At 50.8% G+C, this 25930-nt stretch overlaps 12 protein-coding genes across 12 annotated transcripts; 8 read left to right on the forward strand and 4 right to left on the reverse strand.

Moving 5' to 3' along the window:
* Positions 1–106: 106 nt before the first annotated feature.
* On the forward strand, positions 107–1735 carry BCR37DRAFT_375508 (uncharacterized protein). Its single transcript, XM_040868398.1, has one exon. It carries the CDS (start codon positions 139–141, stop codon positions 1627–1629), a length of 1491 nt encoding a protein of 496 aa, XP_040728129.1. The 5' UTR covers positions 107–138; the 3' UTR covers positions 1630–1735.
* A 389-nt stretch (positions 1736–2124) lies between these two features.
* BCR37DRAFT_342793 (ribosomal protein L38e) lies at positions 2125–2389 on the forward strand (the record flags this gene model as incomplete). Its single annotated transcript, XM_040867452.1, has 2 exons — positions 2125–2286; positions 2330–2389. 2 exons carry the CDS (start codon positions 2125–2127, stop codon positions 2387–2389), a joined length of 222 nt encoding a protein of 73 aa, XP_040728130.1.
* A 53-nt stretch (positions 2390–2442) lies between these two features.
* Positions 2443–3114, reverse strand: BCR37DRAFT_342531 (GNAT domain-containing protein; the record flags this gene model as incomplete). The annotated part of the gene is made up of 1 exon (XM_040867436.1): positions 2443–3114. The coding sequence occupies one exon, from the start codon at positions 3112–3114 to the stop codon at positions 2443–2445; it is 672 nt and encodes a 223-aa protein (XP_040728131.1).
* On the reverse strand, positions 2831–4490 carry BCR37DRAFT_4158 (DNA excision repair protein ckn1). The gene is made up of 2 exons (XM_040872286.1): positions 4113–4490; positions 2831–4073 (listed from the first exon to the last, which is right to left on the reverse strand). Exons 1-2 carry the CDS (start codon positions 4367–4369, stop codon positions 3149–3151), a joined length of 1182 nt encoding a protein of 393 aa, XP_040728132.1. The 5' UTR covers positions 4370–4490; the 3' UTR covers positions 2831–3148.
* On the forward strand, positions 4165–8840 carry BCR37DRAFT_375513 (SNF2 family N-terminal domain-containing protein). The gene is made up of 2 exons (XM_040868399.1): positions 4165–7027; positions 7064–8840. The coding sequence occupies exons 1-2, from the start codon at positions 4613–4615 to the stop codon at positions 8771–8773; spliced, it is 4125 nt and encodes a 1374-aa protein (XP_040728133.1). The 5' UTR covers positions 4165–4612; the 3' UTR covers positions 8774–8840.
* A 6497-nt stretch (positions 8841–15337) lies between these two features.
* BCR37DRAFT_375517 (nucleophile aminohydrolase) lies at positions 15338–16719 on the forward strand. Its single transcript, XM_040868400.1, has one exon. It carries the CDS (start codon positions 15448–15450, stop codon positions 16309–16311), a length of 864 nt encoding a protein of 287 aa, XP_040728134.1. The 5' UTR covers positions 15338–15447; the 3' UTR covers positions 16312–16719.
* Positions 16285–16785, forward strand: BCR37DRAFT_375518 (uncharacterized protein). The gene has a single exon (XM_040868401.1). It carries the CDS (start codon positions 16419–16421, stop codon positions 16602–16604), a length of 186 nt encoding a protein of 61 aa, XP_040728135.1. The 5' UTR covers positions 16285–16418; the 3' UTR covers positions 16605–16785.
* Positions 16786–17490: 705 nt separating this feature from the next.
* BCR37DRAFT_384954 (S-adenosyl-L-methionine-dependent methyltransferase) lies at positions 17491–18487 on the forward strand (the record flags this gene model as incomplete). Its single annotated transcript, XM_040870307.1, has 3 exons — positions 17491–17500; positions 17536–18426; positions 18483–18487. 3 exons carry the CDS (start codon positions 17491–17493, stop codon positions 18485–18487), a joined length of 906 nt encoding a protein of 301 aa, XP_040728136.1.
* Positions 18488–18561: 74 nt separating this feature from the next.
* On the reverse strand, positions 18562–20196 carry BCR37DRAFT_4310 (DNA polymerase alpha/epsilon subunit B-domain-containing protein). Its single transcript, XM_040872293.1, has 2 exons — positions 20039–20196; positions 18562–19984 (listed from the first exon to the last, which is right to left on the reverse strand). Exons 1-2 carry the CDS (start codon positions 20130–20132, stop codon positions 18579–18581), a joined length of 1500 nt encoding a protein of 499 aa, XP_040728137.1. The 5' UTR covers positions 20133–20196; the 3' UTR covers positions 18562–18578.
* Positions 20197–21135: 939 nt separating this feature from the next.
* On the reverse strand, positions 21136–22266 carry BCR37DRAFT_342125 (kinase-like domain-containing protein; the record flags this gene model as incomplete). Its single annotated transcript, XM_040867416.1, has 1 exon — positions 21136–22266. A coding segment is annotated over one exon (1131 nt), but the record flags the coding sequence as incomplete, so codon positions are not given.
* Positions 22267–22952: 686 nt separating this feature from the next.
* BCR37DRAFT_336179 (HAD-like domain-containing protein) lies at positions 22953–23600 on the forward strand (the record flags this gene model as incomplete). The annotated part of the gene is made up of 1 exon (XM_040867216.1): positions 22953–23600. A coding segment is annotated over one exon (648 nt), but the record flags the coding sequence as incomplete, so codon positions are not given.
* A 400-nt stretch (positions 23601–24000) lies between these two features.
* Positions 24001–25545, forward strand: BCR37DRAFT_404068 (uncharacterized protein; the record flags this gene model as incomplete). Its single annotated transcript, XM_040872050.1, has 3 exons — positions 24001–24512; positions 24550–24633; positions 24673–25545. Exons 1-3 carry the CDS (start codon positions 24051–24053, stop codon positions 25543–25545), a joined length of 1419 nt encoding a protein of 472 aa, XP_040728140.1. The 5' UTR covers positions 24001–24050.
* Between the last annotated feature and the right edge of the window lie 385 nt (positions 25546–25930).

Below are 25930 nucleotides of genomic sequence, written 5' to 3' on the forward strand. Positions count from 1 at the left end.
ATTCGGTTCGCGCCGACTCGCCAATAAATTTTGGAAATTCCCACGCCACTTTGTGCGACTCGGCCTCCTCCGTGCCCAAGCCAGAGTCGCGACGAACTGACCTGCACGTACTTGTGCTCTCAATATTTCTTGTACATAATGTTTGATCACTGGAATGCTCCTGATCTTGGTCAATGGACGCAGAATGCTGATGGTACCTACTGGCGCGTAGCTGGTCTCAATGAGGCTGGCTTTCATTACGTGGCCTCGGAGAGCAAGGCTCCCAGTGATATCTTCATGAGGGTCAGATGCCGTATAGGCAGGGCTGCTGTCACGAGAGATCGAGTACTCAATGCATGGATTCTGCTCAGGCGACAACATCCGTTGCTGGACGCCAGGTTTGTGCTTGACTCGAACTTATCGACCCAGTATGACTTGCGTATTGAGTATGACCCAAAGGGCGTCGAAGATAGAGCTGCTCGAGACCTGCACTGGCTTCCCATGTTCGAGAGCTGGGAACAGGAGCGAAACGCTTTGACCAATTGCTCTCGCGTCCTGAACGACAATCTGCTTTCTTCGCTGCGTATATACCATGAACCAGGGTCGGATGTCATTGAGCTAGTCTGGCTTGTTCATCATGCAATTTCAGACGGTGTATCCGTCACCATGGCTACACAAGATTTGCTTAATTCAATGGCAAGCACAAACACAGCACTGCAATCAGGGGTAAGCAGTCGCCCGGTCATCCAACGCCTACCATTAGCAATGGAAGGCTGTTTCCCGCCACGCATAGCTTCCTCCAGGCAAAGATGGCGTAATGCCATCTTGTACACAATTGCCCAAAATCGAAACAAGCGGAAACCGCCCGTCACCATCTGGAAGCATGGCAATGGTGTACCAGTAACACGACAGCGCACCTATACATTTTCAACGGCGATGTCAAGAGCATTGCTGGCTGCCTGCAAGCGACGTGGACTGACAGCTGGACATCTCATTTATGCTGCTCAAGCAGTGGCCTTTGCTCAGATTCTCCAGCTCACCCAAGACACGACAATTTTTGTTGGCACGCCGATGAATGCGCGTCGAACCTTTGCGGAGCCATTTAAGGCAAAAACACATGAAGTTGTCATGACTTTGGCATTCCTTGATGTCTTCATGCCTGCGATCGCAATGGGCAAGGATCCCAAGCGGAATGCAGAGAAGCTTTGGACAATGAGCAAGATTGCCAAGCGTCAAGTACATCACGTCATTACAGATGACAAGTTTGCCGACTTTGCATACATCATGCTCGAAGGCCGGTGGCTCGGCCGATTCAGATCTCAGCGAGATCGACCAGCAGGTCCGGACAACCGTCCAAAGAAGCGCGAGACGTACATCTCATACGGCAGTAGCGCTATGGGCAATCTCGATAACGCCCTCCAGATTTCACCGGCAAATCAAGACAGATTGTCCATTGTCGATATGAACATCGGTATGCGTGTCCGGCATGGTGAGACGCTTATGCACAGCTACAGCTTCCTCAACAAGTTGACGCTCAGTGTTATGTATGATGATCAGATCGGACTAGATGTTGTTGATGCTTGGATACAAGAGACTGCCAGACTGATGGAGCTGGCAATTGCTGATGAGGTGCCAACTCGCCGGCTATAGGCTCTTTTAAAAGTTATATGGCGTGGTAGCATGTTGTGAATATGACTTACTTTAGTCACAGTGGATTAGCTCGTTGTAGAAGATGTCTTGACTCGCCATCTCGTTGCTTGCTGGGACTGCGAAATTGGTCGAGTGTTAAACATGATGCACGTGTGCTACAGAAAAGTATTCTCAACTCAACTGCAGCAGCACCTCGTTACTTGCAGAACATCCACAAGCAATGTAAGAAGCGCTCCGATGCGCGGTGCAATCAATCAAGTCTGCTACGCGTCTTGACAAACGAAGGAAGAAGATGCAGGACAGTTTGCGGCGACATGGCTCATACAGGCCGCAAGGTCAGTCTCAGCCATGATTGCCCACGTCGCTGCTCTTGTTTGGGGATCAAGGCTCAGTTCGAGCCCTGCATCTTCTTTTCTCTGCGCAAGCAGGGCGGGTGATTGTACCGTGCAATCAAACTTTGGCTACCAAACGGGCAGTACTGACCATCTCTTTAGCATGCCTAAGCAAGTTCAAGACATCAAGCTCTTCCTCGAGATTGCTCGCCGAAAGGACGCCAAGTCTGCTCGCATCCGAAAGTCCAAGAACGGCAAGATTGTCAAGTTCAAGGTCCGATGCAGCAAGTACCTCTACACCCTTGTCGTCTCTGACGCCGAGAAGGTAAGTTTCATCTCAATGCGACGAACGTTTGCTAACTGTACAGGCACAGAAGCTCCAGCAATCGCTTCCTCCTACCCTCAAGGTTGAGCAGGAGTCGAAGTAGGCATCTCTCAATTGCTAGCTGCCAATCAAAATACAAAAACAATGAATAACCATCTATGCATTCGGCATTTTGAATTCCTCCCATGTCTGATCAGTGTCACGCATCAAAGCCCTGACGTGTGCTGCTGTTGTGTCCAGAATCTGCAGCCTCAGCTCGTGCTCCTCAAAGATCTCAACATACTTGTATTTCGAGAAGCCCAGTCCCTCAAAGAGTGCCAAAGACTTGACATTGTCCTTGCCAATCTTGACCCGCAGGCACACAAGTTTGCCGGTGCTCACAATTTGAGATTGATGCTTGAGAATGTACGCCATGAAAAGTAGCATAGCAGACCGACCAAGTCCTTGACGCCGTGATCCAGCTTCAGCAATCATAATCTCCAGCTCTCCCATGTAGCAGCCGTCCTCCACATCATGGCTTTCTTCAGAGCCATCGTACTCGTGCAAGAACATATTCACGTCGCCTACCATACGGTCGATAGAGTCGCCATCAACACCAGCAACGGAATCAGTCGTAGCTCTCAGAATGATGAACGTCAGCTTATCTGCATCTTCTTGCCAGCTGCACTGCATCTCATACTCCTCCTCCAAGGACAGTGGCTCCGACGCAGTCAATGCAAGGACTTCAGGATCTTGCATCCATTGATAGTAGCGTGGAACATGGGCAGCAGTGTACGGCACGAGCTGGACCAAAGCATTGCTCAGACAGGTGTCTTTGTTCAAAAGCATCTAGATCTAGCTAGCGTGTACATGTGCTTTCTAGCTAGTTGAAGGTAACCGGTGTGGTATTCATATCGGTGACGATGTCTGACAAAATATTGCCGCTTGCACCAGGCACAGGTTTTGCCTTCGGGGCGTCCAAAATGTCATAAGGAGCCCATTTGATGAGCTGTCCTGCCGAGTCGCCCGTGACAAGCTCTACATGCTGATTTGAGCGATTGACGGCGCAAGTTACACGACCATTGAGGACAAATTGACGATGGAAAAGGTATCCATTGAATAGGCCATACCGTAAGAGCTGTCCTTCGTCAGAAGGATAAAATAAGATGGGATCATCAATGTCTTGTCCCTCGACAATGAGCGGCTTCACAGTCTGCCAGTGGGTGTTGTTGATAGCCGTGCCGTAGTTGATGAGCATATTCTCGCCACTGACAATGTCCCATACCCTCAATTTATTGTCATGTCCAGTGCTCACAAGTGACAAGCCATCTTCCGTCCAAGCGATGCCATTGACCGTGTCAGAATGCGCTTTGGGAATCGCTGGTCGGATTTCACGTCTGCTATTGTACATGTCCAACAGGGCCATGCATGCCTGCGCCTTACGTACATCCCATATTCGAATAGTACCATCTGAGCCAGCAGAGGCCATGATGTGTTCTTGACGGGGAGACCATTCGACTGCAATAACCTTACCGGCGTGTCCACGTAGCATATGTGCATAACTGCCACTTCGCATGTCGCAGAGCCGCATGACTGGATTGTCGCACGCTGTGACAATCAATGCATGCGATGCTACTTTGCTGATGCTGTGACTGTAGACTTTGCTTCCGAGATCAAAGGTGCAAGCTTCACGCCAGCTCTCGGTGTCGAATACTTTCACAGTCTCGTCATAGCTAGATGTAGTCAGGAGTCCGTTGTCAAAGGGGTACCAGTGAATAGCACTGATGCCGTACTTGTGATAGGTCCCTCTGTCCGTCAGTAATCGTAGAAGAACCAAGACCTTTTACTTGGCAACTTTCTGTATTGGGAAGAGTTGAGCATCTCTGCTATCACAATCCCAAAGTGTAATATCAGAGCCTGCACCAGCACTAAGGAGGTAGCGCGCACCTTGATTGTCAAAGCTCAGCGCATTTACAGCGCCACGATGGCCCTCGGAGAATTGGCCCTTGGTTGCGCGGGCGAGGTCATGATAGAGGCGAGACGTCTGGGCGCGGCGTAGATCTTGCCGGCCGCCTATTTCTCGCAGCTGGAGAAAGCTCTCCATGAATAGACTTGATGAGATTAAGCATATATATGTAGAGAGCTGGAGACTCTGAGCTTGAGCATGGCATGTGGTGCGTATTTGCAGATTTAGATTCAAGCTTGCGCGGTCGTCTTCTGGGATTGGAATGTTACACGTAGTTCTAACACTTGACTTGAGCTCGGTCACTAGATTACGGTGTTACATAATAATTCCCATGACTGAAGCTCTCTCTAGCTCGCTTTGAAGTCGAGCTACTCCTTTCGCATGCCTCTGCAGCTACACTTGGATGTGTACGATACTAGGTTTCGTCCAAGTCTTTTGAAAGCCGCTGCCGAGACTCAGGAAAGAGAGCCTCCCGCTAAGCGCCTGAAGCTATCCTCAACGGGCTCGAGTCCCGATGAGTTGATCACTCTTTGGGATGTCGAGGTTGTGCTAGAGTACCCGGATCACGCTGTGCATTTAGACGCGTTGAACGGTCTCGTTCTTGAAGACATTTTCTCAACCAAAACATCAAACATCAGTACCGCCAGGATCAGTGTTGGGGTCTCGAATGCATGGCTGGTTCAAGGGGCATTGTTATCTGTCAAGAAGGATCCGACTGACTATGCGCATCAAGCGCTGCTCTACATGCTAGCCATGTCGCCAACGAGCTCAGTAGTGAAAAGCATGCACCAGGTCTACGAGCATGCCAAGTATATCCGACAAGTCCAAATCAAGGGCTCTTCGGTATGCTTTGTTTCCAGATTCTCTGTTGCGCCCTTACTGCAGTGGTCACAAAGCTCAGTCAGCCTGGCCCGGAACAAGATGTTTAGCTTCTTCATCGACTTGATGTATCCCGATCAGCCTGCAGCCTCACCCACGGTCTCCGATTTCTACAGCTTCCTAAAACCGCCGGCTGCTACAGAGGAGACTTACGAGTCGCCCTTTATCAAGACAGAGCTCCTGCACTATCAGCGCAACGCAGTCCACTGGATGCTGCAACGAGAGTTGGGCAGAGGCGAGACTGCACAGCTCTGGCTTCCATACAAGAGCAAAGATGGAAGTCCTGTCTTTATGCAAAAGATCATCGGCCTGGTCACTAAGTCGAAAGCCGAGACTGAGAGCTCCAATTCGATTCCTGGAGGGCTTCTTGCTGACGAGATGGGTCTGGGCAAGTCGCTGGCGATCATTGCGCTTGCGGTGCACAATCAGATGAGTGGTCCAGACATGGAGCCTCAAGTAGATCACTTCACTGGGAACACGGTCAAACCAATTGGCGCGACTCTGGTGGTCTCTCCTCCTTCCATCCTTCAGCAATGGATTGACGAGGTCGCTAAGCACTCGTCCCTCAGAGTGTGTCACTATCGGGGAATGGCCAAAACCGCAATCGGAGAACATGATTTTACTCAATACGATATTGTCGTGACCGCGTACGACACACTGGCTGCAGAAGTCTACCACGCCACGCCAGTCATATCTGAACGAAAGCTACGCACGCCAAGTTTAGAAAAGCGCAAGTGTCCTCTTGTCTTACACGAATGGTTTCGAGTGGTGATGGACGAAGCGCAAATGATTGCCACCGGGTCATCTGCCGCTGCTCAAGTGGCATGTCAAATACCACGAAAGAATGCATGGATTGTCACTGGAACGCCCATCTCCAAATCATGTGTCGATACATTCGGTCTCCTTCATTTTCTGCGCATTGACCCAATCTATGCCAATGCGAGCTTGTACAACAGAATTCTTGACAGTGCCACTGCCATGGATACTATTGAGAGGCTATTCAAACCTCTTTCTTGCCGAAACACAAAAGCGCTTGTCTCCGCGGAAATTGCGCTGCCTCAACAGACGATGTATCTATGTCCTGTTGAGCTGACTGCAATCGAAGCAAGTAACTTCAACGATCTGTTGGATGCTGCTCTCGAGGAAATCGGCATCTCCAAGACTCTCATCTCAGCATCGGATGATTCTTGGACGGAGCAGTTGACGTCGCAACAAGTCAGTTTGATGCAAGCCTGGATTAGCCGATTGAGACAAGCTTGTACTCATCCGTACATTGGAGGCAAGAATAAAGCTTCATTCGCCATCAATGTCAAGCCATTACAGACTCTCGCGGATGTTCTAGATGGCATGATTGACGCGACCAATCGCTCACTAGAGGTGGACCGTCGTGCCAGGGCAACAGCCATCCTGCGAAAGGGGCAAATCCTCGAATACACAGCAAAGCATGATCAATCGCTCAAGATTTGGCAAGATCTGTTGCCGACTTTACAGGGCGAGGTCGAAGTTGCCTCTGCCAATCATGCTGCTAGCCAGAAGCGGCATCTGGACGACAAGACTGATGAAGTGGCTGAGCGTGCGTTTAAGTTGAGTTTGACTGATTTGCGACATTGGCGTGAGCTCCTTCAACGATGCTACTTCTTCATTGGCTCTGCTCACTTTCAGCTGAAGAATGAGGACCAAGAGAAGGAAGCCTATGCAAATGCCAAACAAGTACGCAAGGAGTTGCTAGCTGAAAGCGAAGAAGATGCTCTAACTCATATCGCCAAAGTTGTCAAACGATTCAAGGCCCAGGACTTTGTTGTCATACCGGAGATGCGTTTCTCCGATTTTACCGGTGGCTTCTCATCGAGACCGCTCCTCGAACGCTTACAGACGATCACTGAGATTTTGAATGATCAAGCTGGGCTCATGGATGAGGTATGTCATCAAGCATTGACTATGGCTAATGAATAGTGGAGAGAATCTTGCCTAGACCGTTTGATAACACAATTACCTGACCAGAACGACGAGGCATCGGGAGGCGAGTATGAAGAATCACTTGACAAGCAAGCAGAGGCTTCAGACTACCATGATCTGGTCAGGATTGCTACGGCTGACCGCATGGCACTCGTCAATGGCCTTGCCAATACGATGGTTGAGAATGATGCTCGTACACTTGCTCAGTCTTCGGCCAGGAGTGAAATTGTCAAAGCAGGTCTGGCTGCTCGAAATCAGTTAATCCCAAAGGGTGGCTATCAACAGTGGGATTCGCTAGTCGCCGTCGTCAATGCATTCAAAGCCAAAGTCAGGCAGCTGGAGCATATGACAGATGCTCGGACTACAACATCGGCAAGGCTGGAGCTTGACATCGCTGTTCGGGCTCTCGAGCAGCTACAGAAAAGGGCGGCACCGCAAATCAAGTGTTGCGAAGCTCTCAAGGCTGAATTCGATCTCGTTGTTGAGACCTTGAACGCTCGCCTCTTGTACTACAAACAGCTGCAAGGCATATCAGATGGGCTCACTGCATTCACTGTACTCAAGCACGTCAGCGATGAGAATCTGCTCAATGAAGACTTGGACAGAGCCCTTGGACGGGATAAAGCTGTCGAACTCGAGGAGTCTGACATCAGCGACGAGGAGCGAGCTAGTCGAGTTTTCACAGCTATGCACAAAGTGGACGCAGAGATCTTGCAGCGTGAGACTGTCATCAGTAAAGGGCAGACTCGAGAAAAGTATCTCAGGTATTTGGGAACATTGAAGGACAAGGAAAAAGAAACATGCACGATCTGCATTACCGAATTTGACAAGGGAGTCATGACCGTTTGTGGCCACATCTTTTGTCGTGATTGTTTCAAGGAATGGTTTCGTCAGCATCGCGCCTGTCCCCTGTGCAAGAAGCTTTTGGACAGAAACTCTTTCCATTCAATAACACTGAAGAATGTGTCTGTCAAATCTCCGCCCGAGGTCAATTCAAAAGCGAGCATGCACTCTGTCGAATACGAATACCCGAGGCTCAGCCAAGAGCAGCTCGCAGCTATCAATCAGGTGACGCTTGTCGGCTCTTACTCGAGCAAAATCGACACGATCGTGAAGCACATTATTTCCATCCCCGATGGTCAAAAGGCGGTGCTGTACAGCAATTGGCTTGAAGTCTTGTCTCTCTTCTCACTCGCATTGGACAAGAATGAAGTCAAGACTGCACTGCTGGGACAGAGGTGCAAAAAGTCACAACCTCAAGGTTTGGAAGATTTTATGAATGATTCGAAGTGTAAAGTTCTGCTGATGAGTGGCAAATCACAGTCGTCAGGCCTTACTTTGGTCAATGCTACCCATTTGTTCCTGGTGGAGCCGCTGCTCAATCAAGCAGTCGAGCAGCAAGTCGTGTCACGCATTCACAGATTTGGCCAGACTCACGAGACATCGGTGTATCAATATACAGTCGAGGGTTCCGTGGAGATGACGATCTTGAAGGAGAATGCCAGGCTCCGCAGGCAGACGAAAATGGAAGTCGCTGAGGAGACTGGTCCAGTCATTCTGGGGGACAGCCAGTACAAGAGGCGTCTCAGAGCAGGGGAGGTGACGGATACGAATGAGACGATTGCCCTGTTCAAGTGTAACTTTGAGCAGCGGCCTGGTGTGATGGGAGACGAGGAGGAGCAGGATACGCTGCTTGGTCCCATCTGAATGAGTTTCCTTAGCGATGACATCATATGGCCTGGACTTGCACGTGCTCGAGATGTCTCCGGAGCTTGGATGACGCCCAGACGGAGCATTCTACGCTATATCCAAGTGTTGCCCATCATGGTATCTGCCAAAGATCAAGAGACACAGAAGTGGCTCGGGCAGGTCATCGCAGGCACAACGCCGACCTCGTCCACCACAAATTTGGCATCAACTAGCGCACAGCTGAACCAAGCGACAGCAAACAAGTCATCCGCTGGCTCTCCGACAATGGCTCTTCCGCCAGTCTCAAGCTCACCAGCTGCTAGGCTCGCTGCCGCCGCTTCGCGCGATTCTCAAGGTGATGCTGCTCGGCGCTCCTATGCGCTTCCAGCAAGTGGTACATTCTTCATCCGTCGAGTCGATGATCGTGCTGACAAGACAGTTTCCAACAATTCCCTCGGGAGTTCAGGAGAGAATGCTGCTAGAAGAGCCTCTAAGCTTGCTGCTGGTGCTGCCGCCGAGGCCTTGTACCACCCACGCCCGCAAGAACCAGAGCTGAAGCCATCGCAGATGTCCAGCGCCAGTGCAGCAGCCACGATTGCTTCTCAGCGACCTACATCGCAAATCATCAAGGAGAGCGAAGATGCGACTGCTCGCTCTATCCCAGGTACTGAGGGTAATCTCAAGACCTCAGCAAGCAAGGCAGCACTACTAGCCGCGCGCGACTCGAAGCCCTACGAGATTCAAGAGCATTCCATCTCGCAAAACGCTGGACGAGCTGCCCTGTTGGCTGCTCATGACTCCAAGCCTTACGAGGTGCCCGAGCACAAGTTGTCTGCTCAAGCAGGCCGAGCGGCCCTTTTGGCCAATGACAATGTGATACCATACGAGGTGCCCGAACACAAGCTCTCTGCCTATGCGTATGTTCTCTTACCCCTCACAGCCTTGGAACTAACAAGTAGTGGTAAAGCCGCTCTGCAAGCACACCAAGACCCTGTCACGGTTGAGGTGCCAAAGCACCGCATGTCGCAAAGTGCATCCACTGCAGCGCTCTCTGCATACAATGACCCCGTCACTGTTGAGGTTGAGAAGCACGAAATGTCTGCCAATGCTGGAAAAGCAGCTCTCTTGGCTCATCACGACTACCAACCTGTAGAGATTCCCGTGCATGAGCTTTCTGCCAATGCTGGCAAAGCTGCACTACTCGCCAGCCAGAATCCTGATGTTCAGCCCAAGGCAAAGCAAAATTTGACCTCAGAGGCCAGCGCACGTAACGCTCTGAAGGCTGCCAGTCAAGCACATCACGACCCCCTGATGCGTCCAACAAAGCCCGATGATCTTCAAGCCAAAGGCGCTGCTAGTGCCTTGAAAGCTGCTAGTCAAGCACACCAAGAACGCGCCCAGCCTTTTAAATATGTGCATCCTGCTGATGATGAGCGCATTGGTCGGCTTGCCCGCGAAAACACCCGCAAGAGCCTTGCCGCTATGGAGCCTCGTCAACCTGGTAAGGAAACATTGGCTTATGCCAACATCAGCTACGCCAATGCGCAAAAGCGTCAATCTCAGATAGATGATGACCGCTCCATTTCGGGTGATGCTCAACGCAGTGCCGAGTACAGCTTCCGAAACGACACATCCAGTGCCCTTGACGATCCCAATGCATCTGTTGCTGCCCGACAAGCTGCTCGCAGCACTCGATCGCGTGCAGACACCACCACCACACAAGGAACATCTGGTCCTGTTGATCTCCTTGCCATCGCTCGCAGAAATGTCGATTCGCAAATGGCAGCGCGTGGCATTGCACCTGCACAGCAAATCACACCACCACAATCTGGTGATGCTTCAAAACGCCCACAAATGGCGCACCGTGCTAGTTCGCTTGCCTTTAAGGATGGTCAAGATCGTGCTGTTGAGTCGGCACGTCATCGTGAGCAAACTCCCGATGAACGTGAGATTGCGGCACGGATCGCACGGGAGATGGCACAATTCGATCAGCAGCGTAAGCGTAATGAGAAGAACCCGCAGTACCAATCTGCATTGATGGAAGCTGCGAGGCGTAATGCAAAGGCTGCTTTGCAGCAAATGGACCGTGACCGACCTTACACGCCACCTAGTTTGCAAGATATTGCCAAGTTGGAGGATTCTCTCAATGATGAAAAAGTCAAGGCTCGTAAAGACGCTGATAATGGCCGACAAATTGATATTGGTGGTGGTCATTACATGTCTCAGGCTGAGGTGGAAGCCATTGCAGCAAAGCGTGTGCAACCCGTCTTTGACGAGATGGACGAGCGCGTCGCTGCTATTAATCAGCGCAAAGCGGAAATCAAGGCCAAGGAGGATGCTGAGCGGGAGCGTAAAGCAGCCGAAAAGGCAGAGCGCCACAAGCAAAAGGAGCTTGAGAAAGAGCGTGCCCGAAACACCAAGATTGCGGAGAAGGAAGCAAAGGAACAAGCTAAGAAAGAGGCCGCTGAGAAGAAGGCTGCTGAAGAAGCTCGCAAGCGTGAGGAGCGTGCAGAGCAAGAAAAGAAGCGCCAAGAAAAGCTCGTCAAGGAACGCGAAGAGCGTGAAGTTGCAGTGAAGCAGAAAAAGGAAGAAGAGGCTGCAGCTCTCAGGGAGAAGGAGGAGTCTGCCAAGCTTGCGCGAACAGACTCGGCCAATGCTGTTGCGACTGCTGCAGCAACGCCATCAATCAAAGGTGGAAACCTTCCTGGCACCAATGCGCCCTTGCATGGCCAAGTCCTTGAAGGATCATCGAAGGAGACTAGTGCGAGCAAAACTGCCGTCATGAGTCCAAGCGGCGAATCAGTTAAAGCTCCTGTTGAGCCTTCGACTTCAGCAACTGGTACAAGCCATGCAACTGCTATTGCTGCAGTCGAGCCCATCTCCGAAGTTGTACCTGTCAGCGGCTCTGTTAAGCCTTCTGATGCCGTGCTCGACCGTGCTACTGGCCTTGAACGCACCAGCACTCTTGACTCACGCAGTGGCGAACCGCTCGCGACGTATGTTGTTGACCATCGCGGCATGACCGACACCGAAGGCGAGACGGACGACGAATGGACCGATGCCGTGGAAGAGACGCCTGGTGCAGAGCGCACCGAGCCCAGCTATGTGCAGCATCTCCATACTCGTCAGCCTTCTGACGGCGATGATGCAGCATCTGTCAAGACCGCAAAACCAACAAGACCGGACACACTGGCTGTTGTGCCAGAAATTGGTTCAGTTGAGAAGGAGTTGGCGCCACCGATTGTCAAGACGGAAGCTGATTTGGTTCTGGGCGTTGTTTCCAAGACCAAGTTCAAGGAGGAATTCGCTTGATGACCCCACTATACAACATGTACGCTCAATCTGCTTTCATAGTCAACTAATCTATCGACGTTACTTCTGGTACTCTCCCCTTGACTCAAATCAATTTGAAGTCCCAGCTTGGTCGGATCACTGAGTCTTGCCATTTCTAAGAGTTCACAGCCAGCCGCGGAAAGTTGCTCTGTAGTATGGAATAGTTTGCGAGCCCGACTATGATGATATACGGCTTGAGGCTGTCGTCGACAGGAGCTCGAGACCCATCGCGATATCAGAGTTCCGAAAGCCCTGTACATTGCACCCAGCTACTAAGACACATCTGTCTCTCGAGAGTTGCTCGAGACATGCGGTTGCGCAGGTCAGTGTAGATCAGCTTCCCTCGAGAGAAAGCGCGCTCAGATGCGACGCTACTAGCCTGAATTGACAGATATGACTGTGCAATGGTCGCCAGTACTGGATGATTGGGCACCCCATATTGTTTCCACCACTCGAGTGGGTCGATCGTTTGCGGCGCAACTGGCTCCTGAAGGTATCGGTTCAACATCAATTCAGCGTTGCCTGAGCTGAGCGAAGACTCCTTTTCAAGTTGTGCTGTGAATCCGAACAATTCATCAAAGTCGCAACTTGCACTATCTTCGAGGCTGCTGTGTCCGGTCTTGCGTCTCTTGTCGGCCGTGCTTGAGGCCCTGGACGCGGCATTTTCCGTTGACTCGATGATGGGCACCATGAGTGCAGTGATACACGCGCGTACACTGCCAAGATCAAATGGCTTGATGTTCTTCGCTTTGAACCTCGGATCGAGAACCACAGCGATCGCTAAAGGCCATCGTTCTCGCAGCTTGATAACGTATTTGTTCAGTTTACTCTCGATCGCGTCAACTAGGTGGGAAAGTTCGCCGTCAGAGTCGATGTCTTCCTGCCTGGTATGTATGATAGATGTTAATTGGCAAAAGTGTCTGACGAACTTTGACGCAGTAATTGATGTCGTCGTTGACACGGCATTGGTCAGCAATGAGAAGGGTATCATCATGTAAACGAACTTCTCAAGTAGATCCCACTCTTCTTCGGAAATAATTTGCAACTTGTCGTGCTGGCCGCTGACCGAGTAAAACATTGCACGCAATACATCTCGCTTCTTGATGGCTGCTTGTGCCATAATTAAGGATGAATGCCACCTGGTCTTCACGTCCAGCGGAATCAGAGTGGAGTCGACATTGAGACGCGTACAGTGAAAATCCCAATACTCTCGTACTGTGGGTATGTCTTGAATAGCTTTGGCCCAAGCTCGGACCTTCTCTTGAGCACTGCCTACATGCAACCTCTTGGTTTCTGAAGGTCAGTTCATTCGCTTGCACATTGAGGAAAGACTCACGTCGCATGAGGGCCATGTCTCCAGATGAAGTGGTGCCCGAGATTCCGGGGCATGCCATCGGGTAAGAGACGTCTTGCACTGAAGCTGTATCGCTGTCCACTTCTCCTTCGCCCAAGAAGTCAGCAAATTGCTCTCTAAGACGCTCAAAGTCAGCCGAAGTCAGATCGGGCTCGCTGGAAGAGCTTGAATCATCCATTGGAAGCTCGGCCGCCTCGTCAGGGCTGATTGCCGTGTCTGTTACTTTCTGCTGTCTGTCATGAGGAGTTCCGGCTGGCAATGAAGCCGCGCTTGGCAGATCGAGAGAATGTTGCCTGTCTCCAACATGGCCGAGAATCTTCAATGCGTCCTGAGCGGCACTATTAACGACATGTGCGATGCAAGGTACATGATGGTTTCCGGAGAACCCTGTGTCGCCCTGGGATTCTACCAGGAGCTCAATGAATGCCTTGACAAGCTTTGTATCGGACAAAGCATTGTCCGTTGTAAGACACAGGATCTTGGAAACGCAACCGAGCTCCTGGAGGGCTGTGAACAAGGCTTGAGCCATGTTGGCACCATTGTGGGAGAAGCTCAGCTGTCGTGCACTGAGAAGCACGTCAACGAGCTTCCAATCCGCTGTGAGAAAATGACCAGTGATGCGGAGCACCGGTAGCTGGTTAGGGGCGGTCCACACATCCAGCATCAGAGAAATCTTCCCAGGAGCATGCGCTATCAAATCTTTCAACTTCGCCCGCTCCGTCTGATACAGGGCTGACATCTTGCTTTTGAGCGTTTCAGCAGTGCACAGCTTGAAATAAGAGCCGAACATGTAAGATAGCGCGTCCTCGAGATATTTGTTCTCAATATACTCGAAAGGAAGTCTCATGTCAAGCCACGCGAGACAAAGCTTGTTATAGAAGACATTCATGTCAAATTTACCATAAGATTTGTGCTCCGCGGCGACAAGGTTGAAGGACTGTGAAATCGTTGTCTGCCCACTCTCAATTGTGATGGGCTTTCTTGATGTTGCCGGCAAAATGTCTGGATGAAGAGATTTGAGATGTCGCCGGCGTGAGGTGGTCCCTCCATTGATATCTTTGGAGACCGACCTTGTCCGAAGGGGTTCGCGAACGTCACAAAGTTTGCAAACATGTCTGCCGCTGACCTTGTCAAAATCAAACCACTGGTTATACATACTGCCGGGCCCGCGCTGTCGCGGGTGGTCCTCAATCGTAGCTTCTGGCATTGAAAAATCAGGCTGTTCTTCAAGTCGACTGGTGGCAGCGACCGCCAGCCCAGCTGATGAGCTGTTGATCAAGTTTTGCCTTGATGATTGCCCAGCCCTTAGTGAAGACACTGAATCGAGTGAACAGTGTAAAGTGCTATCACCATCGATGACAGAGTTGTCTGACAAGCGTCTTGCGGACCATGTGCGAGCGAGGAGATTTGACATGCTAAGAGCTGCGAGGTCTTTTGCTGAACGGTGGGAAGCTTGTAGTTAGGGTCCTTTTGCTACGTAGCTCTGGTGTGGACTCTGGAGCATGTCACAACGCAGATGCCTGAGCAGTTGACAGTCAAGGGCTTCAGGCCCAGTCAGGCCCCTGGGAGACTGTCAGAGGGAGAGTTTTGGGGCCGAACAAGTGATCTGAGTCTTGACTCTTGAAGCAAAGGGGAGTCGGAGGCGGTAGAATCTCAATTTTCACGGCGGGACTTCCAAATTGTCACTAGCTTGTTGGCTGTCTGGTGAAAGCTCTTCTAGCGATCGATCTATCAGGGCCTTGACTAGGCTATTAGAGTCTGCCGAGCACTAACAGGAGTCATGGGCAAACATCAAGTGTGGCCGTCTACTGTCTCCACCCTAACCCTACCAACCAAAATACTTCTATTCTTCAGATGGCTGCTTAGATAAGTAGGACACGTGACACATCGCTCGACGCGTCACTTTGGACGAGCACGAAGAGCAATAGACGACAGCAATCTACAGTCAAAGGCTACTCTGAATCCTGCTTACCATTCGAAAGGGGCCAGAGTTCAAACCGCTAGTATGATCGCGAACCATCAAGTCTTCACAGAGCCATGGGCGCACAAAGGTCACAGTAGTGAAGCCAATGTCATGCAGCAGTCCTTTCTTCCCTCACAAGGGCCAGCGGATGTGGCAGCACACGCTGCAGCAGACCCTACAACACACACTACATCACCTATCGTCACCGGTACATCCGTGATTGGTCTCAAATTTCAGGACGGTGTCATGCTTGCTGCGGACAATCTGGCTTCATATGGATCCATGGCGCGTTTCAGGAATATTGAGCGTTTGATTCAAGTCGGACCATACACGACTGTCGGTGTTGGTGGTGATATTTCTGATTTCCAATATATTGAGCGATTGCTTGATGACTTGACGATTCGCGAGCAAGATGCCGCAGATGGGCATGCGTTGCGTCCAGAACACGTTCACGAGTATCTAAGCAGGGTCATGTACAATCGCCGCTCGAAGCAAAATCCACTATGGAATAGCATGATTGTTGCTGGCACTGCGCCAGCGCCGAAATCAATTAAAGTGGTGGAGCAGGGCAGTACGCCCAAGAAGAGCGAGGGCGCATTCATGGCTTTTGTGGACCTGCTCGGTACGACATACAGCTCACCGGTCATTGCAACAGGTATGGGATCAGCTATGGCCATTCCATTGCTGCGCAAGGCGACAGACAACGAAGCCTGGAAGACATTATCGCGCGAAGATGCACGCAAAGTGGTGGATGAATGCATGAAAGTGCTATTCTACAGAGACGCACGCAGTCTGAATAAGTTCTCTGTGGCGACGGTGACGCTTGAGCAAGGTGTGCAATTTGAGCGCGACCAAAAGGTGGACACGCAATGGAAGTTTGCAGAGTTTCAATATGGCTACAAGTAGCTATGGAGCACTAGCTGGACGTTGATACCTAGCCATGTGTAGATCAAATATCTGGTCTAGACCTCTTGATACTGCAGGTGGTTTCTGGCCCAGCGAACTTCCCCACAATGCAACGACATCTTGAACCCCATTCACATCAGTCTACTTGTGGAGCACTTGAATCGTCCATAGTCTATACTATCCAAGCTATGTTGCAACCTTCGCAAAAGGCAGATCCGGCTGTTGCAGCGCTCACCGCCAAGCTTGGTGGTGCAGCATCCAATGCCATGCTCATGTTACTTCTCTACACCTAGGTGGAAACGTGCTCTGAGGATGACGCTACAGAGCAGGGGGTTCGGTCAGTCAGCGTTAAGACAAGGAGACTCGCGCTGGACGGCAGCGCCTCCTTGCACGCACGGTAGAACAGGCACCTGTCCGCTGTATTCGTGCAAAATTGGCGGGTGAAAATTTTTTTCGCCCTGTTTTTGAGACCGACTTGTCGTCTTGAAGAGCCTGGTCACTCCTGCTCGGGTCCAAACATCAATCAAACAGGTAAGAGAGTTCCCTTCCACTCTCTTGGAGCGTCTGTCGTCTCCAAACAACAAATGGCAGCAACTAGGTCAACACCAAAGGCAACCTGGGGCCCCGGAGGTCTCATCTGAGCTTATTGTACCTTTGCCGCATGCGGTCAAAGCGTACAGCTCCCTCCAGTTTACTTTATGGCATATAACGACCACCTACTGCATCATTGCCGGCCCTTGCGGCATTGATTATCAAATCGGTCGGGGTTCTGCCTGGTCCCCGATTGGAGCCCTCGTTCTTCTTGTGCCGGTCCCAATACGCTGTTTCTCGACCGCGTAGTCTAGCATGCCCACTTTGGGAGTGTCCCCTTCTCGCTCTCACTATGAGTGGATCTCACCATACTAGTCGAAACGGCTTGCTTCGAAGCTTTTTTCGGGGTTTTTTCGAAAAAGCATTGCGCTGGCCAGCCTGTCTGGTCTTGTGGTAGGCTTGCTACGGCAATCCTTACTACAAATACGCTGGGGAACAGCATCACTATTGAGACTAGCACTGGGAGTGACGAGATATGCTGTGTCTTTTATGACCAGCCAATTTGCCTTACGGCACTAAAGCGTTGTTCTGCGTGGAGAGCTGGAGGCACCTTGTGCGGAAGGTTCTCTGTTTTGCTTCCTTCTTATAATGGAGGACAGTAGTTGAGCTGAATACGACGTAGCTTTTTTTTAGCTAAATCCCACCACACCTGCGACCGTATTGAATTCCTCCCAAGACTCGCCAAACTTGGACACCCAGCCACGGCAGCTGAAATTGCTACCTCTTTGCAGTTGACGGAGCGATACGTGCAGGAGCTTTGCAACGCATTAGCATGCTTTGAGCTATTGACATATGATGCTGCAGCTGCCTCCTATGCTGTTCCTGAAGCAACACGAATTGTGCTAGGCAGTGAAGTCAACAGGGATACCTTTGATGGTGTTGCTCAGGCTATACACAGTCTTCATGGTGTCGCTGACAAAGTTGCTGACAGCATTAAGGGGGAGACAAAAGGTGTCCCCTTTGGTGCCTTCACTGGTATCGTTGAAGCCATCAAGGGCATGAACCAACCGGCCATTATCGCAGGTGAGATCTTCAATTGGACCAGACCTTTACAGCAGCAGCTCGAGCAAGGTATTCGCTGGGTCGATGTCGGCTGCGGTAGTGGTCAATTCGTGTTGCAGCTTGCACAGCGTTACGCAGACTCCAAATTTCTAGGCATCGACTTGTCCATTGAGTCTATTGCCGCTTGTCAGGCTTCTCTTGATGCTATATCGCCACCCCTGACGAACGTCACATTCAAGGCCATCCCCATTGAGAAGCTTGACTCGGTGAGCCTGGGTGGCGACATTGACATCCTCTCCACCTTTGATGTCATCCACGATGTGCCTGGTTCTTCAGCAGCATTGAAGGGCATCTACAATGCCCTCAAGAAGGGTGGCTATTACTTTATGGTCGAGCCCAAGGTCTCATCCAATGTGGAGGACAATATTGGACCCAGAGGTGGATTCATCTACAGCATCTCACTCATGCATTGTTTGACGCAGAACCTTGCCAACGATGGTGAAGGCTTGGGTGCTGGCTGGGGTGCTCAGCGGCAGGAACAAATGCTGAAGGAAGCAGGCTTCGCATCAGTCCAACAGCTTGAACCGGACAATGCAACGCAACTTTTTTGGCACGCCAGAAGTAAAGACATGCAAATGTGACTTTGATATCGACGTAGTTTTTTCAGATGCACCTCAACACCCCTCAAAAGTGATGAGCTCTACTTCAAGCGTTCTCAGATTCACCAAGACGAGTTCTCCTGTTTGGATGAATTTGGGCACTGTAATCAAGCGACAACGGCTGGTCTGCTCACCTTGCTCGTCCCGTGTTGTGTGTTCTACCAAGCGGTCGTCGAATTTCGCCTGATTGCCAAGGAAGTAGACATCTGGCAAGGTCTTCATGATGAATGGATCTTGATCCGAGTAGGGATAAGTCCACAAGGTGTCTGGTGCTGTGGGAGCCATATGTCTCCAACGCAGACAGGATTCCATGATGGCAAGCACATCAACGTCTTCGTACGCATCACCCGCTTGACTATCTGCCATGACATCTTGATCGACAGGGTCAGTGGCAATGTAGTGAGCAATGTCATCCACCGTTTGCCCAGAGCATCCAAGGAACATCTTTCCAGCCATATCAAGATAAGTTGGATTCGTGGCTCTCTTGAGCGTAACGCCATCAAACTTACGCGTATCCTTGAGCATGACCTTGTGTACTGGTTGTTGTGGCATGGTGCTATTTGTTGGATCCTTATCACCAGGCATGACGATGACCTGCATTGTTGCACTGATTTCTGCTAGGAAATCATCGAGTGCCACGATGGGGCGAGGATTGTAGGACGCAGCATCGTAACCGTACTTCTTGTTCTTTGTCAAGCGACGCGACATGGCATCTTCCTTGGGTAGGGGTGTTGAAGTGATGCTGTTGCCAGCAACAATCAAGGCTGATATCCTGGATGAGAATTGCTGATCCGGTTCATCAAGCAAGTCTCCCGTTAGAAAGTCGAGCAATAAGGACAAGGTCAAGGGTGCTGCATCCGTTCCAGAAATTTCCAGGCCGGAGACAATAGCGACATACTCGTCATTCGGTCTTGCGTTTGAGCCACCAATACCAGGTGTCGCATCCGTCATCTCCACATCTTCTTGCGCAGATATTTGGCGACCAGGTGGGAGGTCGGCATGGACAATATCAATCACCTCGAACTCACCGCTGCTCGTCTCACTTCCCAAGACACCGACCACAATACCCGTACATAGAATTTCCTCGAGCAATTTCGCACCAATCAGCTGAACACGACCTGATTCGTCTTCAAGCTGTATTGAATCCCTCCGCGGATCTCGCCAAGTTTGTTTGGGAACTGCTGCTGCAAGCCAGTGTTCTGCTGTGATGTCTTCAAGAATATTGGGCTTGAGTGGCATCTCCATGTACAAAGTGCCGACGAGCCAAGTCAGTTCGCCTTGTTGAACATCGAGGACTCGTGGTGTATGCGCTGCACTGCGTCCATCGTGGAGCGTGAGGCCTGACCACCGCACTTCAGCATTGTTGAGCACAACAGGCTTGAGGATGGCCAGACGAAGGAAGTAGAGGTTAGCATACTGTGCTGGCGAGGTGTGTTAGCGAAGATCATTGTAGCGATTGATAGATGGAGCCATACTGGTGTAGTTGCGCTTCTTGGCATCAATGAGGAAATGGTCGTCTAGATCTGAGGGCCGCAGTACGTTGTGCCTCACGAGCTGCATCACTGTCATGGCAAGTGCAAGCTGGAGGAGGGGCAGTCTACGAGAGTCGCTTCTTCCGTCCGTCTCGTCGCGTCTTTCACTTTCACAAATTCGCGTCGCGTACAACCAAGAAATACTAGCACTAGTCTAGCAGCGACGTCTAAGAAGCAGTGTACAGCGCTATACGTGATAGGCTTCGTCTAGAAACATTGTCTCCGTGCTCATGCGATCTTGGCACCATCTACAACGCTTTCCGCAAGAAGATGGTCGCTTGCGGATTGCTGTTGTACCGCTCACAAGCCTCGTACCCGCGCTTCTTGTACAAAGATAATGCGCTCTCCAGATCATCCTTCGAGTCCAGGTAGATATAAGCTGCTCCTTGTTTCGCCGCACACTCCTCCATTGGCTGCAGTAGCTTGTGAGCAATGCCCAATCCACGATACTTGTCGCGCACATAGAGTCGCTTGCATTCAGTCAGCAAAATCTTGTTACCATGCGAATCCACCGTCGCCACCTCTTTCAACGCTGGATGGCTCTCGCTATCTAATGGCCGCAAGACGACCACACCAGCAGGAACACGCTGCTTCTCCTCATTCTCGGTAAAGGCGAGCCAAGTACCGGGACCTGAAGCACCAGTTGACAAGTACACGGCTATCTCCTCCGGTGTATCGCGCTTGACAATGTCGAGAGATGCATAGTACTCGTTGATGAGAAGAGTCGCTTGCAGCAAGTGCTCTGATGTTGCTCTGACGACTTCTATGCTCGGGGACATGACACGATCGACCGAAGCTGATGGTCCTTCGAGTCCAGCTCGTCAGATAGCAAAAGAAACAGTCACATTCAGCGTTATGCACATACGTAGCTAGTACCATCGACATCAATCAGCACACTAGTCATGAAGCATCATTGAGGAGTGCTCAGGGGAAGCCAACCCGTTCTCAATGACTTGCTTCCTGCCGAGATCCTTGATCATGGTTCTTTGCCGCTTCACACCACGTTTGGCTTCGGGGACAGGGACGGCCTCCATCGCTGCAGCTGATGCGTCATCATCTGCCAGCATCCAAGGATGCCGCGCCGCTTCAGAGATGCTCAGCCGATGCTCGGGGTCGACTGTCAAAAGTTTCGAGATGAGATCAATGGCACCATTCGAGACAGAATCCCAGTATGGCCTGGTGAACTGAAATCGTCCCTCGCGTATCTGTGTCTTCATGTCTGGAGGCGCAAGTTCTTGTGAAAAGGGTGGAAATCCACAGAGACAGATATAAAGAACCACGCCTGCGGACCACGAATCGACCTTGCGTGTATACTCGACGCCTTTGTTGGAATTCGGCGGCGCAAGCATCTCTGGAGGAATATACGATGGTGTGCCTGCAAGACTAGAGGTGATGGATCGACTGCCAATGATCTTTGCCAAACCGAAATCAGCCAAGCGAATATCGAAGCTGTCTGGTTTGCACAGCAAGATATTCTCCGGTTTGATATCCCTATGCACAATTGAACTGGCGTGTAGATATTCGAGGGCAGAGAAGAGTTGACGAAAGACGTAGCGAGTCTCCTTCTCCGTAAACTTGCCACGTTGTATGATGCGGTCGAAGAGCTCCCCACCTTGCGCGAGCTCAAGAAGTAAGTAAATGACATTACCATCATCAAACACATCTCGTATACAGGTGATGAGTGGATGTGTGCAAGACATGAGCAGACCAATTTCATGCAGGAACGCCTTGTCGTCATTGACCATGCGCTTCTTGATCATCTTTGCAGCAAACTTTGCATTGGTACAGCGTTCAACTGCTTCGAATACTTCGGCAAAGTGACCTTTCCCAAGTGTCTTTGTCACTTTGAAGCGCTCATCAAATGACTTGTTGCCTTTCCTGTCTGTTGAGCGAAAGAACCAAGACGGACCATTGCTGCCCAATGAGATGAGATCGTTATCCTGCAGCAATACTGTTTCATTGCGCTTGCATAGCTGACCATTGACGAAAGTGCCGTGTCCTGAAATTTCTTGCAAGTAGACAAGATGACTGGTCTTTTTTGTCTGTCCAGACTGCTCATACTCTTCTTGCGTAGCTGGACGTGTTTGGTTGATCTTGAAGAGCACGAAATGTCTCGCAGATATACGATGTCCATGTATCTTGACATCGCACTCTTCGGCAGATCCAATCATGTATCCAGAACTGGCCAAATTGTCACCATTGTAGTCCTTGAGGACCGCGCCAGATGCCTTTGCAGGTTGCGTCTTGCACATGTCCTTCTTTGCACCACATCGAGACTCTTTGGACAGCAAGAAGGACAATTCTTTTGTATGTAGCGAAAGCATATACCCCCACACGCTCAATTCATCTTCAGCGGTGCCACGATCGAGTTGAGGATTGACGCACATGTCGGACGCGCAAGGTTGCTCCTCTGGTTCCATGTCATCGGCAGCGATACGCGACTCCTTGAGCAGTTTTCTGATTTCTTCGTGATCTTCGGCCAATGTCTCGTCCGTCACCTCGCGCACGTATACTTGTGGCTTCCTGGCATTTGCGTGTGCCAGCAGATCGTGATTTCCTTCGTCGCGGGTGGGTTGCTCGGTCTCTCCGCGTGTCTTCTTCTTTTGCGGCTGACCTTCATCGGCTGACGTGGTATGCGCCATACTCATGGGTGAAGCAAGCTGTCCTGCGCCGTTCATTCGCGCTGAGTCCACTGAATGCAGGGATATAGCTCGACTTGTGTGTTTGGCTCGAAATTGTGCTTGCGGTGAAGTCATGAAGGGGTCGAGTCTAGGCGCGACTGTGACACCTTGACAAGTTGACACCCAGCTGACACCTCGTCCACAGACTGCTCCATAGACAGACAAATAGAACGTGCAAAATGGCTCGTTCAGTCAAGCTCATGACTTTTGATGCATGGGAGACCCTTGTTCATCCACGCATACCCGTATTCAAACAGTACATCGAGACTGCGCAATTGCATGGACTCTCCAATCTGGATGAGACACAGATTAAGCAGAGAAATATGGCAGCCATCAAGCAGATGGCGCGAGAGCTGCCACACTTTGGCTACAAGGCTGATCACACCGCTGAACATCGAGAAGCGGCTACGCATGCTTGGTGGACACGAGTCGTACAGTCCACATTTGAGCCTGCCCAACCCAGTCCTCAGCTGGTTGATGCTCTCATCAAGCGTTTTAACGGCAAAGAGGGCTATATGTTGCGGCCAAGAGTAAAAGAGACACTGGATGTGCTCAAGTCACGCGGATACATGCTCGGTGTTCTTTCAAATTGCGACTCGCGCATTGTCAATGTGTTGAAAGAGCTAGGCATATTCAACAGTTTCTCATTCTCAACCGTCTCTGCAGATTGTGGCTTTGCAAAGCCAGATAGTCGAATATTCGACCGAGCTTTGGAACAAGCGCGTGCGAGTCTCCAGACAAATGAAACGCTCTCAGAGAGTACGCATGTTGGCGATGATTGGTCAAAGGACATTGTGGGTGCGACACATGCCAAGTGGAAAGCTATCTGCCTGGACGAAGCAGGTGTATACGACGAATCGTATGCTCGCAACGTACCAAAGATTCGAGCGCTCTCAGACTTGATTGACCTGACGGCATCCAAGTCAGCTACGTGGACACGCTATACGCTCCCCTGATTCGGTGGTTGCAAAACGAATATATGACATGATTGTGCTGTTGCGACATGCTTCTCTCGACGACCTTTGTCCCTCGAAGACTCGGCTCGCGTTTTCATCGCTGCATCTGTTCGAGACCTGCGCTCAAAAGGCTAAAGTTGGTAGTCGAAACAGGGGTATCTCTACCTCTGACAAAATAAATTTGGCCCCTTGTTTATGACTCCAACAGGCCCCTGATCCTCTCAGTCCGCTCCCAGATGCGTCCAAATCCTTTTCCCTCAGCTGCCACGTCCTGAGAACAAGTCGACCTTGCTCGTCCTGTCGCGACTGGCTTCAGCCATGACAGCCTTACGATCATCACTGAAACGGCGCATTGCTCTGAATGCGACAATTCTTCTCTGCATCTTCACATTGATCTACTTTCGCTCGGACGATACACTCCCGGTCATTACAAAGGAGCACAAAACTCAAATTAGCACTTCGGTAAAGGAAGACTTGCAGCTCAAAGATGTAGCATTCATCCTGCGTACAGGATGGGAGGTCCGCGATCGTCTCACTGGCCCCATGGATACATGGCTTCGGGGTCTGGACAAAGACCAAGTTATGATTTTCTCCGACACCGACTCTACCCTCAAAGGATATCAGCTGCATGATTTCGTCAAGCTCGTCCCATTCTTCCAAAAGGAGGCCGACAAGAATTCTCCGCATTTCAAGTACTACCAGTCCCTGCGTCAAGCTGATATTCGACCAGATTCTCCCGGCCTGGAGCCTTCCACCCGCAATGATGGTTGGCAACTTGATGTACAGATACCCTGCAGCTGACTCTGCTTACCATTAGGTGATAAAACAAGTTGCAAGCGCCTACCTGGGGTACAAAATGATGAAGGAGAAAAGGGATTTCAAGTATTACGTTTTGGCCGATGTACGACATTCTTCACAGAAGTTAGGATGCTAATACAAGGATGACACCTACATCCACATGCCCTCGCTTCTGCATGTTCTCAACAAAGCCGATCCGGACGACCCAGTTTTGATTGGTCGATATTGGGGCACAAGTACAAGCGAAAGCTTTATGCTCGGAGGTGCTGGCATGTCCTTCTCACGTTCGGCTTTAGCTCACATGTTTGACTATGCACCGGATCTCGCCGATGAGATGTTGCGAACGAGCTTGGAAGCACCTATTGGAGATGGACATCTTTCCAAATATGTTATCCAAGCAGGTGGCAGACTGGTTGAGGAGCTGTCATCGGCATTCTATCACGAACGACTCGAGATGCGATTTAACGACAAAGATCGATGGTGTGCACCTTTAGCTACCATCCATCATCAGACGCCGGCGACCATGAGGAAGACGCACGCAAAGCTCATGGGATTGAATTCCACAGGCCCAGTATACCAAAGGCAAGTCATGGAGAAGCATAAGTTCGTCCTCGATGGAACAATGTGGCTCGGTAGTGGCAGGAGCTATGTCCAGTGCCTTGAGACTCCTGCGTTTCATCAACCTTGCCAGTTTTTCCAATTGAACGATATGGCTGATGCAACACAGAATGTTCGGACGTGTCAGAACTTTTGCTTGTCTGGTGAGATAATGCCAAACTGTGCAGCGTGGGTGTATCGTCCCCAAGACAGGCTTTGTGCTCTCAATATCGGATTTCGAACGATGGACATCCGAGCAAACGGATATGACTTGGTTGGCTGGGCGGGTGTCAATAACCAGACACTTGCAAACTGGGAAAAGCAGTGCCCAGACACCATCTGGCGCGCGGATGCACGGTTGCCGGCGCGCCCATCAGGGCTTCGAGCCAACTTTGCTGACTTGGTTGGAGGGAAGTAGCTGGACTTGTGTGTCGTTGAAGTTGAGGACCGCCATTCAGATTCGTCGAAGTTCGTTGTGGCATATGGTATGCATGCATCGCTCGGCTATATCGCTGACGTGGGAGCCATCTCTCCAGCAGTATAGACGGCGTATTACTGTATTGAGCCTCATGTGGAGAAATGCATGGTTGGCTGGAACAATTTTGGTATTTGAGCTTATCTCTCGCAAACCAGTTCAACTCATTGAGGACTAACGTGTGGACCCCATGTAGCCATGGTCAGCAGGACTGAGAAGACAGACGAGGAGGGTTCTCGAGCTTCGACTCATCGATGCTAGCTTGGCCTGATCCAAGCGCATAATGCTCCGCCTCCTTCACACAGTTTCATTGCCCCTGAGTTTACGA

The sequence above is a fragment of the Protomyces lactucae-debilis genome (assembly GCF_002105105.1).
Source record: "Protomyces lactucae-debilis strain 12-1054 chromosome Unknown BCR37scaffold_1, whole genome shotgun sequence".
NCBI classification, from domain to species: domain Eukaryota; kingdom Fungi; phylum Ascomycota; class Taphrinomycetes; order Taphrinales; family Protomycetaceae; genus Protomyces; species Protomyces lactucae-debilis.

Excerpts from the sequence above, each read along its gene's own strand:
- BCR37DRAFT_375513 (XM_040868399.1), top strand. The coding sequence starts at position 4,613 with ATGCCTCTGCAGCTACACTTGGATGTGTACGATACTAGGTTTCGTCCA. Across the intron at positions 7,028-7,063 it reads AAGCTGGGCTCATGGATGAG|TGGAGAGAATCTTGCCTAGA; the intron begins GTATGTCATCAA and ends GCTAATGAATAG.
- BCR37DRAFT_4158 (XM_040872286.1), bottom strand. The coding sequence starts at position 4,369 with ATGGAGAGCTTTCTCCAGCTGCGAGAAATAGGCGGCCGGCAAGATCTA. Across the intron at positions 4,074-4,112 it reads CCAATACAGAAAGTTGCCAA|AGGGACCTATCACAAGTACG; the intron begins GTAAAAGGTCTT and ends ACTGACGGACAG.
- BCR37DRAFT_375517 (XM_040868400.1), top strand. The coding sequence starts at position 15,448 with ATGATCGCGAACCATCAAGTCTTCACAGAGCCATGGGCGCACAAAGGT.
- BCR37DRAFT_375518 (XM_040868401.1), top strand. The coding sequence starts at position 16,419 with ATGCAACGACATCTTGAACCCCATTCACATCAGTCTACTTGTGGAGCA.
- BCR37DRAFT_4310 (XM_040872293.1), bottom strand. The coding sequence starts at position 20,132 with ATGACAGTGATGCAGCTCGTGAGGCACAACGTACTGCGGCCCTCAGAT. Across the intron at positions 19,985-20,038 it reads CAAGAAGCGCAACTACACCA|CACAGTATGCTAACCTCTAC; the intron begins GTATGGCTCCAT and ends ACACCTCGCCAG.
- BCR37DRAFT_375508 (XM_040868398.1), top strand. The coding sequence starts at position 139 with ATGTTTGATCACTGGAATGCTCCTGATCTTGGTCAATGGACGCAGAAT.